The sequence below is a fragment of the Saccopteryx leptura genome, chromosome 9 (assembly GCF_036850995.1).
Source record: "Saccopteryx leptura isolate mSacLep1 chromosome 9, mSacLep1_pri_phased_curated, whole genome shotgun sequence".
Taxonomy (NCBI): Eukaryota; Metazoa; Chordata; class Mammalia; order Chiroptera; family Emballonuridae; genus Saccopteryx; species Saccopteryx leptura.
The window spans coordinates 47,835,939-47,854,418 of NC_089511.1; the positions used below are offsets into that span (position 1 = coordinate 47,835,939).

Sequence of the window (18,480 nt, forward strand, 5' to 3'; positions counted from 1 at the left end):
CCTAACACAGTCTTGTTTGTCTTCGGGATTCTAATGCTCTCATGCTTCCAGTCTCACTGAATGCAGATTGTACAAGTCAGTTGACATAAGGTGGGAAGAAAGATGGATGAATGCAGAGCGTGACTCAGGTCTGCTGCCTCCAAGGGCTGTATTTGAGTGCTACGGGATAACTCACTATAAGCAGAGGCTGACAAATCACTCTCTGAGGACTCTGAGGCTGAGAAATATTTTGTATAACTTGGAACCCAGACAAAGATGAGATAAGTTGTCCTCACTTCTAAATGAGTATGATCACACTTGAGAGCATCTTTGGCAGGGATATCAGTACCCTCAAGGTGGCAATCAAATACAGAGAATGATGAGATGTAGTGAAGCCATTTCATGGGCAGAGGACATTGATGGCTATGGCTGCTGGAACCGTACAAACAGCTGATGTGATCAGATAATCTGACAGACCTGTTCACTAGCACTTAGGAGATGCCTTTTGGAGGCATATTCTTTACCAGGGTGAGCATACGAGGCGGGTCAAATGTCCTGCACTGGGAGATGTGATTAAGAGCCAAAGAATTACAAGTCATTCCAATTAATGTGGTTCCATTTGTTCCCTGTATAATGTCATTTCAGAAAACATAGCTATATACATAATTTTCCTTATTGTTTTCCAATCATCTTTGTTAACTTTAAGCCCTCAGATAAATATTAAGTGTTATATGTCATACATCTCTTCCCTACCCCTTTCCACCTTGTTCCTTTTAAGGTTCTGTTCCTGGCGATATGACATGCATGAACAAGATTCCATACACCTGCTGTATCTCCTTTAGCACACTAGGGGTGCCAGTGGTCTTCATTCCAGGTCAGCATACTTGCCCATCTTACCGTCCACCCAGAACACGCCTACTTTCCCTCCCCAGGCACCAGATCCAATAATAAGTTAGACAAGCAAAGTGAGCTGAACCTTCCCTTGAGAAGCATCTTGTCCAATTCAGTTCAGTGGAACGAGTTTACCTTTGCTGCTGGTGTGAATCATGTTTTCCACCAGAAGCCTCTTAAAAAAACAAGAGAGACTTCAGGGTTTCATGTCTCTTTCTCTTCTTATCAGGAAATTCTATTCTTTTACTTATTATGCCTTCAGACAGCCTCCAAGGCAGGTGTTGGTCAAATAGGTTTATAAATATGATATATATGTTTGCTCGCTTATGGTTTGCACATTGGATGTGGGGGGACAGGCTGTAAGCAGGCAGGATCCTTGTAGCCTAAGGCTTAGTTTTAAGACTAAGCTTTTCCCACCCTTTTTGATGTAGGGTGGTGCACTCTTATGAGGAATCCCATTTATGCCTCAGATAAGTGACTTTGTATCAGAGACTTCCTTATTTGTATATTGGATTAAAGGTTTTGACCTCTACATTATAAAATAGGGCAGACTGGAAGCTTGCTCTCTCTCGGTTCCATTAGCATTAGAGATTAGCATTAGAGAGGAGAAGCTGCCAAGATGGTGGAGTGCTGAAGGAGAAGCCAGTTTGTGCAGAATTTGTGCAGAGAGAAGGAGATGGGGAACAGAGGTAAATAAGGCTGGTGAGGTACAAACCTTTGATTCTAGGAAACTCGGATAAGTCAGTGGCTTTGAGAGCTCTGAATGGAAAGAGAAGTGTTTTCCCACTGTATTTCTTGCCCGCTGGGTGCAAGCTGGATTAAAAGGTAATGGCCCACCAGTTCTTGGCTCCATTGTTTCATTACCATCTGTTTGAATCAAATGCGAATCTGCATGGGCCAGGCGGCTGTGATGGTGGCTGCTCTACTGGCTTTACATAAGGGTGCCAACAGAATCAGGCGCACCTCCTCATTTCTCATAATGGAGATCAGAAGAGGAGAATGTGGATAGAAGCAGATGTCAAGATTTAAGAGAGAGGAGGACAGCAGCCCACCCACCAACAGTGTGGGTGCAGGGTGTCTGTGTGTACTATGGTGCGTGATGCTGGATGTCAGGGTATAAGCTGAAGTCCTGGACTTTTAAGAAAGCTGTAGAAAAAAAAATGGTTCTATTCAGTTGCTATGATATTAGACCAGTCTGGGTCACTGGAGCCAGTTCATACTCAGTGTAACATTTCATTTATCTATAGCTGAGACTGTAAGAGTTAAGATATATCAAATTTTCAGAAAAACCAGAACTCCCTTTATGCTTCAACACATTTTTTTTTTTAAATAAATTTTTATTAATGGTAATGGGATGACATTAATAAATCAGGGTACATATATTCAAAGAAAACATGTCTAGGTTATTTTGTCATTAAATTATGTTGCATACCCCTCGCCCAAAGTCAGATTGTCCTTCGCCACCCTCTATCTAGTTCTCTGTGCCCCTCCCCCTCCCCCTAACTCTCCCCCTGTCCTCCCTCCCCCCACCCCTGGTAACCACCACACTCTTGTCCATGTCTCTTAGTCTCGTTTTTATGTTCCACCAATGTATGGAATCATGTAGTTCTTGTTTTTTTCTGATTTACTTATTTCACTCCTTATAATTTTATCAATATCCCACCATTTTGCTGTAAATGATCTGATGTCATCATTTCTTATGGCTGAGTAGTATTCCATAGTGTATATGTGCCACATCTTCTTTATCCAGTCTTCTATTGAAGGGCTTTTTGGTTGTTTCCATGAACATGGGGCTACATGTGTCTTCCCATATCAATGTTTCTGAGGTTTTGGGGTATATACCCAGTAGAGGGATTGCTGGGTCATAAGGTAGTTCTATTTGCAGTTTTTTGAGGAACCACCATACTTTCCTCCATAATGGTTGTACTACTTTACAGTCCCACCAACAGTGAATGAGGGTTCCTTTTTCTCCACAGCCTCTCCAACATTTGCTATTACCCGTCTTGTTCAACACATTTTAATTATTTATTAATTAAATCTATGACTTTTTCCAGGAATCCATATGGTGCATACTGATGGCCTCAGGGCACACAAGATTATTTTTGTTACAGAAAACACAAAAATTGTTACAGTAGTTGAAAATTTTAATTTAAAAAAAAACTTGAATTTTATGTAATGTTTTAATTGCTTATGTTAATATATATTGTTTTAATTGCTTATGTTAATATATATTAAGTTTATTGAAACATATTTGACATACAGTATTGTGTCAATTTACGTATACAGCATATTGATTTGATACAGTTATATATTGTACTATGATTGCCATTGTTTGACAACATGCCTCTCAGACCGTATAATTATCATTTCTACTTTGTGGTGGGAATAACTAAGATCCAGTGTTTTAGCAAGACTGATGATTATAACATAATATTGTTATCTATAATCACTATACTGTGCATTAGATTTCCAGGCTTCTTTATCCACTAATTGCAAGTTTGTACCCTTAACAACATTTCTTCTCTCCCCCACTCTCCTAGTCTCTATTTGCAACCCAGAGGGTGACTGCTGGTCTCCTGCTGGGTCAGCTATGTCCGACCAACCTTGACTTCACAGGCTATTCAGTATCCATCTAGAAAACCCCGGTCTTCCCAGACATATTAATTTGGCGGTTTTCATAAACACTCTCAGGGTTAAGAGAAGTTTTATATTAGCAAATATACAATATTTCTAATGTTGGGAAAACCTTCCATTATTGATGTTATTTCCCAAGACCTTTCACTAGGTCCTTATCCATCAAATGAATCCCTGTTCTGTTACTTTCTTATCATCTTGAACCTGGGTTCTTCATCTTATGAAGAAATTTTTCTAGTTGTGGCTAAGGAAATGAAAATTTCTCCATATGATTACAATCTACAATGACAAACCAGCTATCCTTCCTCTTTCTCTCTTTTGCCTACCCTGTTCCCATCATGCCTGGTGAGACATATATTTTTTCACACAAGTTTTAAAGAAACGTATTATTTTGGTTTCTAGCATAGTGTACAGAACCTCTTTTTTTATTCTTCATATGTTGTATTATGATTACAGGGAGAGCAGAGTGGAGGAAGAATCTCCCTGTGTAACTCCTAAACCTATGCACTGTGACTGACCCCAGTGCTTCTCTGAGATATGTCCCTTCTAGGTTTGACTTATTTTCTGTCCTGTATTTTTCAAACCATGTTCTCATCTCAGTTAATAGGGCAATTGAACTCCAGCTGTGCAGGACAGTGTAAACTGAGGATTATCTGGGGCAGAGGAGCAAGAAAGCAGAAGTGAAAGTCCCCCAGCGTTTGGGTGGAGATAGCGCATTCCTGTACAGGATCACAAATAACTCCAGTGATAGAAAAACAGTGCAAAATGGACCCGTGTTACAGATGTGAGGAATTTAGCCACTTTATATAAACATAGAAACACACTCAAGTTATCGCCCCTTGGAGAATGACTAAAAGAATGTTACAGAGCAAACTGCTCCCCAGAGGTCGATACCAAGCCATAGGACCAACACCCCACTCCCTTCCCAAATAATCTCTCTCCCAAACTCCTTGCACAATTCGAGTGTTAACAGAGCTGTCCCAACAGAGTTCCTCCTACACCCTAATCCAGTACTGTGGTCAGTGTCTTAGTCCATGCCTATGCAATAGCAGATGTTAAATATTTTGATACCAACTTGGTAGAAGCATTTCAACCCCGTCTCAGGAGTAGCCCTATGGACACCACACCCTGATTCCTCATTCCTCAGCTAGAGATGCTGAAGGGTCGAGACACTCAGAGTCCAAAACCTTCTCGGAGTTCTCCTCTGTTGGCCGCCTATTCCCATTCAGCTCCTCGAGAAATGCCAGAAGGTGCAAGGTCTCAGGATCTGTTCTGTTTTTAGAAAGCCTAAAGTAGGCAATATTTTGCAGTTTACTTTTCATCTTTTCTGTCTCCTTTGACTTTGGGTTTATTTTCACCCCCTCTATAAAATAGTGGATGGCCTTGCTCTCACATTTCATTTGAAACCACTGGAAGTTGCCGTATCGTAGATGAAGCACTTGCCTGTCTACAGACGTGAGCTCTTTGCTGAATTCCTTTTGGAAGTAATGCTCTGCTTGCTCATACTGGCCCGCCTGTGCGTACAGGCAAGCCAGGTAGGAGCAGACATTGAGCAGGTTTCCGTTAAGCTCATCAGCTCTCTTCAAATGATTCACAGCGTGTCCTATTAGTTCCTGTAACTCCTCTCCTCCAGTCATTCCATTCTTCTCTTTTCTATGATACTCACGGACTTTGGCTCTATAGCATACCCCAACATGGCAATGCAGGTAGGCATTGTTGGGCGAGCATTCTAGAGCTTTTTTGAGTAGTTGGATAGCTTTGTCCGGGTCATTTTTTTTCCGATACAGCTTTGCTGCACCGCGAAACACATCTGTTGCAGGTGAGGCTTTCTCCAGGGCTTCTTCAACCAACGTCTCTGCTTCACCTTCCCTTTTCATCTTTTGAAGTTTCAGAGCCAGGAGGACTTTAATATACTGGTTGTTGGGATTCAGCTGAATGGCTTGCCGCAGTGCGTCCATGGGGTTCTGAGGTGCTGGCTTATTATCCAGACGGTAGCTCGAGATTGCCAGTCCGCAGGTGAACTCTGGGTTCTTCGGGCTCTTTTCCAGACACTTCTCAAAACACACCTTTGCCCTTTCAGTGCTCATCCCGCACTTCAACCGTGACCACCCTTCCTCGCAATCCAGCTCAGGACTCTCCATTCTGTATGGGCTGGAAAACTTCTCGCACACTCGTTTGACCTTGTCTAGGTAAGCCTGCGCTTGGGAGAGTCTGCCCATGTGATAGTAGACCCAGGCGTAGTTTCCCCAGGTGACCAGGCTTCGGATTTCCGCTTGGTCAGCGTGCTCTCGCTGGATGGAGTCTTCCGCTTGCTGTAAGCATTCCAGTGCCTCCTCGTTTTGGCCTCTGTGGTGTTTTATGAAGGCCAACAAGTTGTACATTGTAGCTTTGAACTCGCTGTTCTGAAACTCGGTCTGGTTACACACTCTGTCTTCAAAGTCATCCAAGGAATTTTCTCCCTCTAACAAGTTCCAGGTGAAATGGCATTTTAGTAGCCGCAGGCTGCTCTCCAAGGAGTTGGCAGCGGTATCACTGGAGGGAAAAGCAGAAAGGTGGGCATTATGAGACAGTACTGGTTTACAGGGCAAGAAACCCGCGCAGGGCGAGTGTACTTCCGCTCCTCCGCGGGGGTGTGAGCCCCAATCAAACAGAGCGTGTTTCCCGTTTGGTTTTTCTTTCTGCATTTTGGTGTTATGTGTTAAAACATTAAAACATTGGGAAGCAGACATCAGGTGACTGGGCTGCAAAAGAAATAGGGAGAAGGAAGTGGACAGGTTTCCCTAAATAAGGCCGTTTTTGTTAGGTGTTGTGGGCTCTCTGCTTTCTGCCTGTGAGGGCCTCTACGGGGTGACCAGATCAGTGGGAACTGATTTCTGAACTTTGTGTGTGACAGAGATGGAGAGATACAGAGAGAGGGACAGATAGGGACAGACAGACAGGAAGGGAAAGAGATGAGAAGCATCAGTTCTTTGTTGTGGCTCCTTAGTTATGCATTGATTGCTTTCTCATACGTGCTTGACCAGGGGACTACAGCAGACGGAGTAACCCCTTGTTCAAGCCAGTGACCTTGGGCTCCAGCCGGTGACCTCGGGGTTTTGAACCTGGTCCTCCCCGTCCTTGTCTGGTGCTCTATCCACTGCGCCACCACCTGGTCAGGTGATTTCTGTACTTTTTAAGAAGGCTGTTTAATTGCTTTTTTTTTTTTAATTTAATTTTTATTTTATTTATTCATTTTAGAGAGGAGAGAGAGGGGGAGAGAGAGACAGGGGGGAGGAGCTGGAAGCATCAACTCCCATATGTGCCTTGACCAGGCAAGCCCAGGGTTTCGAACCGGCGACCTCAGCATTTCCAGGTCGACGCTTTATCCACTGTGCCACCACAGGTCAGGCCTGTTTAATTGCTTTTGTTTCTGTTCTTCCTACCTAGCATTTACTGTTGAACTGGGAAATTTCAGCTTTATAGTTATCTCTTCATTTAGTGTTTTGCCATCCTGATTGTAATCTCTGCTGTCCCTTTGAGATTCAATTCCATTTTATCTACATTTTTAATTCCTTAGTTCCCCTTAATTTGTCTTTTTAAATCTCTATTACTTTCTATTTCTTGTCTAATTGAGCTTTTCATATATCCTTAATTGATTTTCTCTGTTTAGCCAAACCTTTTAATCAAATGGGTGTTGTTTTGTCTTTTTATTATTTTGGCATTCTATGTTCTTATTTTTTTATTTTATTTTTTTTTTACAGAAACAGAGAGAGTCAGAGAGAGGGACAGATAGGGACAGACAGACAGGAATGGAGAGAGATGAGAAGCATCAATCATCAGTTTTTTTGTTGCAACACCTTAGTTCTTCATTGATTGTTTTTTCATATGTGCCTTGACCGTGGGGCTACAGCAGACCGAGTAACCCCTTGCTCAAGCCAGTGACCTTGAATCCAAGCTGGTGAGCTTTGCTCAAACCAGATGAGCCTGTGCTCAAGCTGGCAACCTCGGGGTCTCGAACCTGGGTCCTACACATCCCAGTCCGATGCTCTATCCACTGCGCCACTGCCTGGTCACGCTGTTCTTATTTTTTGAACTTTGCCATTTTAACTATTTAAATCTTAATTTCAACCATTCTTAATTTTTACTCACTTCTCCTACATTTGTATTATTCTACATCCTCCCTCGATTAATACACATATTATGTTAGCAATGTTTTCTATTTTAGAATAAATATAATCACCTCCCCTTCTTAGACTGTCAATTTCTGTTCTGATCATGTCTCATCAAGTTTATTTATTAATACTTTTGCATTTGTTGCTTAATAATTTTCTTTTGAAATTTTCTTTTTCCTCTCCTGTGGTTTGTTTTCATAACAAGGGGTCAGAAGTATGGCTGCAGGAGGAAGCCCACAAAACAGACCCTTTTCCTATTGGGAATGCTCCTTTGCACTAAGGGTGTCCTCGCAACTCCGCTGGGAGGATTTTGCATTCCCTTTAGTGTTAGTCCTCAAAACAAGCAAACAAACAACACCAACCAAACAGAAGCAGCAAACAGACAAATAAACAAACACTTGATCTTGCATAACTTCAGAGATGAGTAAATTAAAACTCATTAATAGCCCACAATTGTTTTTCTACATTGCCTATGCATTGGAATCTGAAATGTTGCCTTTTTTTTTTTCACTTAAAATTTTCTTTTTGGCTTTGGCTGGGTAGCTCAGTTGGTTAGAATGTCATCCCAATATCCCAAGGTTGCAGGTTCCATCCTTGGTCAGGGCACATACAAGAACCAACCAATGAGTGCATCAATAAGAACAACAACAAATGTATGTTTCTGTTTCTCTATGTCCTTGTTCGTTTAAAATTAATGAAAACATTTTATGGTATATGTTAATTAGCTCTTTTATCAGGAACTGATATTCTCAAAATTAGGGAATCTGATATAGACAACAAATATATAGATAATCTGGGAAATCCTATAATGTGGCAAAGATCACTTTTGAAATATTTGTCCAAACGGAAGGTTATATCCCCCCATTTTCTTCTATAACCTAATTTTTACTTTTTATAGCCTCCTCCCAACCCACAGTGTGATTCTACCCAGACTCTAGTGGGAGCTGGGAATGAAACTGAGAGGGAGCGAGGGAGCCAGAGGCAGTTTGCACATGGTAAGAAGAGATCTGAGCATGCCAGGGTCTGACGGTGACCACATTCTGAATTATGTGCTACAGAGAGTATCTCAGATGCACTTGGAGAAGACGGAGTCTGGGTTCCCCAAGCTTCCCAGTGTCCTGTTCTAGTCCCCCTGGGGTTGCTCTAGTCAGGCGTGTGCAGTCCTGTGAACCATTCCAGGAACTTTAAATCAGTGCCTGCTCATTTCTGTTACTTGAAACAAATGGTAACTTAACAGCCCCAAGTAGAATAAACAAAAAATAGGAAAGGAAGTGGGTAGGAGCTTCCTCTCAGGGAAGGAACCATGCCCTTTCAAAGCCCCAGGCAAGTCTTAGTGAAGAACTAGATTGTCTGAGCCCAGTGGGTAACATGTCAGGGAGGAGGGGGCAGAGCCTGAGAGTGCCTGGCTTGTTGTCTACATTGTAATGACAGTCGCCTCCCCTTGAACAGTTAATGTCCAATCTGATCTACCTTCCTTCTCAGTGAGGTTATGGGACGATTTCCTTAAGCACTTGAGCTTTCAAGCTCCTTTCTCATTTTATATATAAAATAAGCAGAGAAAGTGAATATAGTTGAAATCATCTCAAACATACAAAACATACAGCCAACTGTGCATTTGCAGGATAGAGACATTTAATATATACTCTTATGTAAAAGCCCTTTGAGTGGCCATTCGAAAAGCAACCAATGTCGGTGCATCATTATAGATTTTCATTTTCACTGGGAAGTCAAAGCTGGTCCCAGACACTTGCTTCCTGGACTCACACTTGTGACTTATGCTCCTGATGCCTTTTTAAGTCTGTTTACACAACAATTCTTTTGCCCTGTTTCTGGTCTGGATGAAAGCCACAGTGACACTGTTCACCAGGCTCAGAGCTAAAGCTGCCTCTCCAGTGTCTGACAGCTGTGCCAGCCAGCATCACTGAGAAGAAGCCTTTTAGAAATGCAGTCTCCGCCCTCAACCCAGAACTACCAACTCAGAATCTGGGGGGTGAGGGTTGAGCCGAGTAATCTGTCTATAACAACTCTCCAAGTGGTTCTTACGTGAGCTCACATTTGAGAAGCACAGTCTTAGAGAGCATAGGGGGCGCAATGCCTGGTCACAGCGCCTATAGCTAAACAGAGAAAATTAGAAGAGATTGATTTGTCTGGATTATCATGGGAAAGATTCTATGCGCAGACCAAGCTGAAAAATCTAAAAAGTAGGAATTAGGTTTCTAAAAATTCTGAGTTACTATAGAAACAGACATCTGGAAATGTTACAAATCTTGTTTTTTCCTTTTTCTTTTTCTATCAGGCAGACTAGCAGGAAAAAATATCTTTCGAGAAGAGCCACCAGGAGATGTAGAGAGGGAGGCAGTGTGTCCTCCAGGAAGTACATGCTGGGGCCAGTCAGTGTCCCGGATTCTGGAGCTCCCAGGATTGAGACTTAGGCATCTGGTCTGGTCACCGTGTCCTCAGACTGGAGAAAAAATATAGCTCCCTTTCTATGCAACGAACTAACACTTCCTTCCCAGGGCAATCTTCTATTTCTGGGGTATAAGAGGATCATCTCCAATTCATACTTTAAATAGAAGGACTCCAGCCAATTAGCAGAATTTGAGGGTAAATTATATTTCTGTTGAATGAATGAATACATTTAGCCAGCCATAATACAAGTCTGAGATGAATTATTAGCACATTAAAAGTAAAGTCCACCATCACATGAAGTGGGATTGCTACCCTGAGTGCATTCTAAACACTGTTCAAAACAGATTTTTTGTTAAATAAGAATCATATTAAAAGCCCCTCACTTAACTCTTTTAAATAAGAAACAACAAGATAGTCTCCAGGAACAATTCCTCTGGACCCACTGTTGAGTGAAGTACCTGCCTGAATAAATCCCTCTTTCTCTGCCCTCTTCCTTCCTGCTTCACCTCTCTGAATTCATCTCTCAGCTGCCCCAGTGAGAGCTGGCCTTTGGAAGCTTGACAGTGTGAGGCAGAAAATGACTTAGTAAACAAGCCAGCAACCTACAAGGCAGATGCATGGTAAGGGCAATGAATAACCATCAAAGCAAAGCAATTTGGAAACTTGCCTTTTAGAAACCGGGCTGCTTAGGATTTGCATTCCACAACAAGCCTAGGCATTTTCAGCACAATCAGAGAATGCTTACCTCATGACTGCCGAGCACCGTTCCCCTGTTTTATAAGGCTGCAGTTCAGGCTGCTGTGCTCTTCAGAAATCTTCCTCCTCTGCCTCAAATAAATGCAAAAAGAGACCTATATATTTGGGAGCATTCCTAGTTTCCCTTGCCTTTTCCCCGTTCCCAGCAGCTGGCTTTTGGAAAGAGAAACTGAAACTGGAAAGTGAAATAGGCAGGGCTGTAAGAGGAAATAGATCTTGAGTAAGAGTTGGCCACTGACCCCCTCCTCCTGGGTGCTGAGTCAGAGGGAACTTCCTTTTGCTGAATTACACTGATGTCCTTATCAGCTGATATCAAGGGAGCCCAGATGGAGGAAACTTTTACCCAGCACCATTCTCACAGTCCACCCTTATTAGCAATATGACTTCCAGGCCCCTAGAAGGAGCAGTTATGCAACCTCCACAGGACAGAGGGGTGTCTTGTTTGTTTCATTCACTGTTGAATCTCCAGTTCCTACAATAATATCTGGCACACGGCTGGCGTTCAAAAAGTAGTCATTGAATGAATGAACTCACGATTAGAACTGTGGACTCTGATGTTAGTCTGTCTGGATTAGAAACCAGGCTGCTTTAAATGCTATGACGCCATAGAAATCGCTGAATGTCTTTATGCTTTAGTTTCTTCTCGTGTGTGAAATAGGGATAATTACCAACTTGCAGTGGTGTTGTGAGGCTCAAATAGGTGAATACGTGAAATACATCATTTTAAGGAGAATAATGCCTGGCACATAATAAGTAAATGTTAGTTTAGTTTTCATTCTAATTTGTTTTTTTTTTGTTTTGTTTTTTTAATATTTTTTTATTTATTCATTTTAGAGAGGAGAGAGAGAGACAGGCAGACAGACAGAAAGGAGCAGGAAGCATCAACTCCCATGTGTGCCTTGACCAGTTGTAAGGCCAGGAGCTGCCATCGTGGCCATTCACATGCAGGTTCCCATTGGATTCAGGCAGACGATAAAGAAATGGCGGAGTCGGAGGATGGTGGGCCATCCTATTTATTGGTGTCTTACCAAGACAGGCAAACCACAAAAGAAGACAAGGGAAAAGCAGAAAACCAGCTCTTCCCATGAAGGGCAAGGGATCAGGGAAGCCCCTGCAATTGTGATAGTAGGAACTGAGTGTGCCAGCTCCTGGTCTGTCCCACTTTATAGTGTAGAAAACCAAAAACCCCTAATCCAATATACAAACAAGGAAGTCTCTGATACAAAGCCACTTATCCGAGGCATAATTGGATTCCTCATGAGAGTGCACCACCCAGATCATAGAATCAGTCAAGGGTGTGGGGAAAAGCCCAGTCTTAAAACTAAACCCTAGGCTACAATGACCTTGCCTGCCCACAGTCCGTCCCCCACACCCAACACAAACCACAAGTGAGCAAACACATATATCATATTTACAAACTCATTTGACCAACACCAGGCAAGCCCAGGGTTTTGAACCGGTGACCTCAGTGTTTCCAGGTCAACACTTTATCCACTGCACCACCACAGGTCAAGCTTCATTCTAATTTGTAACTAAAACCATTAACCAAAGAGACCAGAAGGGAAACTTGATGTTCCAGAGCTTTAGCTTCTCTGACATTGCATGATCCATCATGATCACTAACCTAAGACAAACAATTCCTAACGTCTCTATACATTGTTGGCTTCCCTGAGCTCCACAACATTTTAAATCTCCATGGGCCACTTTGGTATTCGGCACCCACACAACTCAACTGGCAACCATAGTGGTTTGTTATGATAGAGGAAGTATACTTTCTTTGCCTTTTCCTTATTCATACCTCTAATCACAAAGGGTTTACAATGTACATAGGCCCAAGGGGAATAAAGGTAATTGTTGGGCAGATAAAATGTATTATGCTCACTTTGTTAAAAATGGCGCTGCCCACGTGGGGCCGTTGCCCAGGTGATATTAATGTGTGTTGAGAATTCTTGTAGCCTGGGGCTTGGTTTTGGGATTAAGCCTTTCCCACCCTTTTTGATGTGGGGTGGTACAATCCAATCATGCCTCAGAGAAGTGACTTTGTATTAGAGACTTCCCTATTTTGTATATTGGATTAGAGGTTGTGAAGCTACAATATAAAATGGGGGCAGAACGAGAGTTTGCGCTCTTGGTTCCTGAGGTTAGCATGAGAGAGCAGAGAGTAGAGCCAGCAGCGGAAGGAGGCCACATGGAGGAGGCCAGGAAAAGCAGCCAAGATGGCGGAGTGCTGAGTGAGATGCCAGTTTGTGTAGAGTTTGTATCTGGGATAAGGAAGGAGATGGGGAACTGAGGAGAATAAGGCTGGTGAGCTAGAAACCTTTGATTCTAGGAAACTCGGATAAGTCAGTAGCTTTGTGAGCACTGAATGTGATTGGGTTTTGGAGCCCAGTGTGTGTTTTTACTTGCCCGCCGGGTGCAAGCTAGGATTAAAGACTATGGCCCACCAGTTTGTGGCTCCGTTGTTTCTTTACCGACTGTCCAAATCCAATGCGAACCTGCATGGGCCAGGCTGCTTTGATAGTGGCCCTGGCCATGGCTTCTGGCTTTATAGTAATAGTACCAGGTTTCTTTGAGGACAGGAAATGACTCAGAGCACAAGGAAACATGCTCCAGTAGCTGAGGTTGATGAGCAGGCAGGTTAGTCAGTCTTGGAGAAAGCATTACTTATTATGTATTTTTCTGTTCAGGACAGGGTGGAAACTATGCTTCTTGACTATCTTCTTTCTTTTTATTAAGATACACACCTAGCCCTATCCCAGTTGGAAATTCTTATTTTTAGATCTCACTCAAGAGTTACAAGTTTGCCTGACCAGGTGGTGGCGCAGTGGATAGAGCATCAGACTGGGACGCAGAGGACCCAGGTTCAAAACCCCAAGGTCACCGGCTTGAGCGCGGGCTCACCAGCTTGAGCCCAAGGTCACTGGCTTGAGGAAGGGGTCACTCATCTGTTGTAGCACCCTGGCCAAGGCACATATGAGAAAGCAATTGTTGGGCAGATAAAATATATTGTGCTCACTTTGTTAAAGATGACGCTGCCCACGTGGAGGCCGTTGCCTAGGTGATATTAATGTGTATCTCTGTGGGCTGTGGGCAGGCAGGATCCTTGTAGCCTGGGGCTTAGTTTTAGGATTAAGCCTTTCCCACCCATTTTGAGGTGAGGTGGTACAATCCCATCATGCCCCACATAAGTGACTTTGTATCAGAGACTTCCCTATTTTGGATATTGGATTAAAGGTTATGAATCTACACTATAAAATGGGGGCAGAACAGGAGCTTGCGCTCTTGGTTCCTGAGAAAGCATGAGAGGAGAGCAGAGAAAAGCCACGTGGAGGAGGCCAGGAGAAGCAGCCAGGATGGTAGAGTGCTGAGTGAGAGGCCAGTTTGTGCAGAGTTTTTGCAGGGAGAAGGAAGGAGATGGGGAACAGAGGTGAATAAATCCGGTGAGCTAGAAACCTTTGATTCTAGGAAACTCGGATAAGTCAGTAGCTTTGTGAGCACTGAATGTGAGTGGGTTTTGGAGCCCAATGTGTGTTTTTACTTGCCCGCCAGGTGCAAGCTAGGATTAAAGATAATGGCCCACCAGTTTTTGGCTCCATTGTTTCTTTACCGACTGTCCGAATCCAATGCGAACCTGCATGGGCCAGGCGGCTGCTACGATGGTGGCCCTGGCCACTGGCTTTACAGCAATCAATGAACAACTAAGGTGCTGCAACAAAGAATTCATGCTTCTCATCTCTATTTCTTCTTTTCCTGTCTGTCTGTCCCTATCTGTCCCTCTGTCTCTATCACTGTCACACAAAAAAAGTTACAAGTTCTAATTCTGTTTACAAATTTTAATATGTATTTATAAAAATGTTTGTTAAGTGTGCAAGTAATGCTAAAACAGAAAACTAGGAACACTGTGGGTTTTGTTTTATTTTTTTTTGAATTTGCACTTAAGAAAACTATAGAATAGATGTGTTTCAATCTTCTTAATGAAGGTACTTGTTGGGCAGAAGCACCGAGAAAGCATATGGTCATGTATTTTGAGTGCCTAGGTGCAGTACTCTAGCCCGCTGGGAACTATCAGTGTCACGTGGAAAAAACCTACTCAAGACACAAACTGATGTCAAGAGGAAGAGGGGAAAAAAAAATAATAATAAAAAAAAAAAAAAAAAAAGAGGAAGAGGGGGAGGCCTGCCAAGAGAAGCAAAGAGCTCCTAAATCTTCCTCTCCCTCAGTTTTTTATGGATTAAAAGCAGAACAAAAGTAACAGGATGACAGGGGAGGGAGATCGGGTGATAAGGGGAAAGAATGACTAATGGCCATTTTGCTGACTTGGAGAAAGGGCTAATTTGGACCAGTACATTCATTTTCTTTTGCTAATTAACAAGCACAAAGTGAGGGGCAATCTAGAATCTCTAGGCTAATTTTCTAAAGCCTGTTCACATGCATTCCTTTGTGTCTGCCCAAAGGTCACTCACTCACAGTTTCTTGGTGTTTGCATCCCAGAGACATTCACTCAGGGCTTTTAACTAAAGTTCCCCAATCCAGGTCAGAGAGGGTTCAAGGCTAGATGGACAATTAATTTCCTACACTTAGGTACTGATTCACCCTTCAGAAATCTGTATGGTCTTTGCCTGTGTATAATCCACCTCAACAGGGAGAAATCACCTGCTCTGGCAGCTGAGTCAGAATCCATGGTCTGATTACAAAATAGAAACTGGAAAGTAAATACCAACTTTCTTCTGGCAATACTTCTCTTTCGGGAAAAATGAAACTGTGAGAGTTCAGATTATTCTGGTTGTTACAGATATTCTATGTCTGTCTTAACATAGCCCTAAGGGTGCCCCTGTTTCAGTCTAGACTAAGAGAGACCCTTGTTTGCTATTCCCAGAATGAGGAAAGCCACCTTGAGGGGCTGCATCCGCTAAAAGTGGTATAATGCACTAGTTCTCGCCTGTCAAAAATCACCAGCAGTATTAGCATCACCTGGGGACCTGCTGGAAATGCAATTCTTGGGCTCCATTTTTGACCAAGTGAATCAGCAATTCTAGGAGGGAGGCCAAGCAATCTGTGACCTACTTTTGTACAAGAGGAGGATGGGAAATATAGTTCCAGACTGGGAAGCCCCCTTCCCAATGACAGCTTCACATTGTGGAAGTGGGGGCACTTATTTGGGTGGGCCATGGGCTATTTCTATTGCAGTATCCTACTCTGGCTCTACATATCCAGAATGTACTCTTCTTCCCAAACACAGAACATACTCTGAATTTTCACAAGGGAGTCAACCCAAAGTCAAAGCAATTATTACACCCAACTTATGGTCAAAAATTTCTGGGTGATGCACTGTTCTCCCCAATGGTCTGGATGTGTGACTCCTTGTGGTTGGGTGGTTAAAAAAAGAAACTATAATAAACTAAAAGATTAGATAAGACTAGATATCTGATGTGTACCACCTGCAATGTGTGCACAGTGACCATAATAATACTCCCAATTGAAAAAGGGGACATGGAAGAATCTCAGAGGCCTTGAGTCTGTAACAATGGTGGAATTTTTCTTAGATCCTGATTCTGCCCTCTGATGAGAACTATCAAGCCACTGTTCTCCACATCCCTGGCTCCATCCTCTGCAAGGTCAGTTTTGCATTTTACTTTCTTTTTCTCATTTCTTCTGCTTTGGGGATGGGGTTTCTGTTTTTACCTTGTTGGTTCCAGAATCTCCTGTAGTCATATAGAACCTTTGTTGATAGTATTTGTTAGGAGAACATTTATTCAAAACATTAATGCCCTCGCCTGACCAGGCGGTGGCACAGTGGATAGAGTGTCGGACTGGGATACGGAAGGACCCAGGTTCGAGACCCTGAGGTCGCCAGCTTGAGCGCGGCCTCATCTGGTTTGAGCAAAAGCTCACCGGCTTGAGCAAGGGGTTACTCGGTAGACTGGCGGTCAAGGCATATATGAGAAAGCAATCAATGAACAACTAAGGTGTTGCAACATGCAACGAAAAACTAATGATTGATGCTTCTCATCTCTCCATTTCTGTCTGTCTGTCCCTGTCTATCCCACTTTCTCTCTCTCTGTCTTTGTAAAAAAAAAGTAAACAGCTAAAATTAAAAAAAAAAATTAATGCCCTCAAGGAATGTCTCAAATATTTGTCCATGTTACATTCTGAGAATAAAAAGAGGTTTAAAAGTAAGTTATCATGGAAGTATTGGTAGGTAAAAGAGAGATGAACAAGGCCACACAAAAGTACAAGGGACAGCAAGGGTAGTGAGAGAAATGTGTGGATTAAGTGCTTTCTGCATGTCTATGAATTCCTTTTTTTAAAAAAAAGTATTAGAAGTAAGAGCATTTCCACCCTTCTCACCAGCTGCCTCATCAGGGCCCTGGAAGCAAAGCATCTAGGGTACTTCACAGTTTACGACTAGACTTCTTTTGTGTACCTACTAAAAGGCTAGAGGCAGAGACCCGAAACTCACATCAAGCCTAGCAGCACAGGCTATAAGTGCCCCTCAATGGCAGAGAATGGAAGTATCATTATGAAATAAAAACCCTGGTCTTTGCCTTTCTGGAGTTCCCAATCTGATTGCAAAATTAAACTTTCACATATCTAAGGACAGAGAGAAAAGTCCTTCAAAACGAAAAAGCACATGGGATGCAGGCAGCTGTTATGGGGAAATGGGACAACTGAAGGGTGTTGGTGTTGTCAACAGAAGAAAAATATTGCGGAGTGCACTCTTAAAAGATGTGTGCTTTTCATCTTGGTACACTCTCATTTATTACATTAATTGACATCTATTGGGAGCCCAACAAAAGTTTTTTGCATAACAAGTAAATTCCCTAACAGATGGAGGAAGAGTGTTTAGAGCAAACTTTTAGGAGGTGGTGATGTTTTAAAAAATCAGGATACAATTATGGATTAATGAAAAGGGTTGGAAGGCATTTTGTGTATGCTCAATGGGGAGGGAGTAAGCAAGTGGGTAGAGGTAGTAGAGATTAAGGCATGAGGAAAGACCCGCAATAGAGACTAGTCAGTTATGTGCAGTGTCCTGTCTAGAGGCATTGTACAGAATTGCCTCCAGAAGAAGACTACAGAAGGAATAGCTCCTTCTCCAAATAGTCTATGCATACTTATGATACGCTTTTCTTTTTTCTTTCTCTTTCCTGCCCTTCCGTCCTTCCTTTGAACAATGTTAGCATGTTGTACACATTTTTCTGCACTTTTATTTAAAAATATTTAAATATTTATATATCTCAGAGGCAGTGTTCTATATTTTTACATTTGGAACAGCCTTATTATTATTTTTTTTACATAGCTGCATGCTATTCCATGCATGAAATACACTGTGTTCATAAGGTCATGGTGCACTTTTGACCAGTCACAGGAAAGCAACAAATGATAGAAATGTGAAATCTGCACCTAATAAAAGGAAAACTCTCCCAGTTTCATACCTATTCAGTGCAGTTCAATGTGGGCTCATGTACAGATTTTTTAGGGCTCCTTAGGTAACTATTCCGTATAGCCTCTACAGACCCGTCACTAACTGATGGCCTGCCAGAACGGGGTTTCTCCACCAAACTGCCGGTTTCCTTCAACTGCTTATCCCACCGAGTAATGTTATTCCCATGTGGTGGCGCTTCGTTATAAACGCACAGATATTCATGTTGCACTTTGGTCA

General features: G+C 42.6%; 1 protein-coding gene across 1 annotated transcript; it reads right to left on the reverse strand.

Moving 5' to 3' along the window:
• Positions 1-2,719: 2,719 nt before the first annotated feature.
• IFIT2 (interferon induced protein with tetratricopeptide repeats 2) lies at positions 2,720-11,009 on the reverse strand. The gene is made up of 2 exons (XM_066349983.1): positions 10,810-11,009; positions 2,720-6,036 (listed from the first exon to the last, which is right to left on the reverse strand). Exons 1-2 carry the CDS (start codon positions 10,812-10,814, stop codon positions 4,641-4,643), a joined length of 1,401 nt encoding a protein of 466 aa, XP_066206080.1. The 5' UTR covers positions 10,815-11,009; the 3' UTR covers positions 2,720-4,640.
• Positions 11,010-18,480: the final 7,471 nt, after the last annotated feature.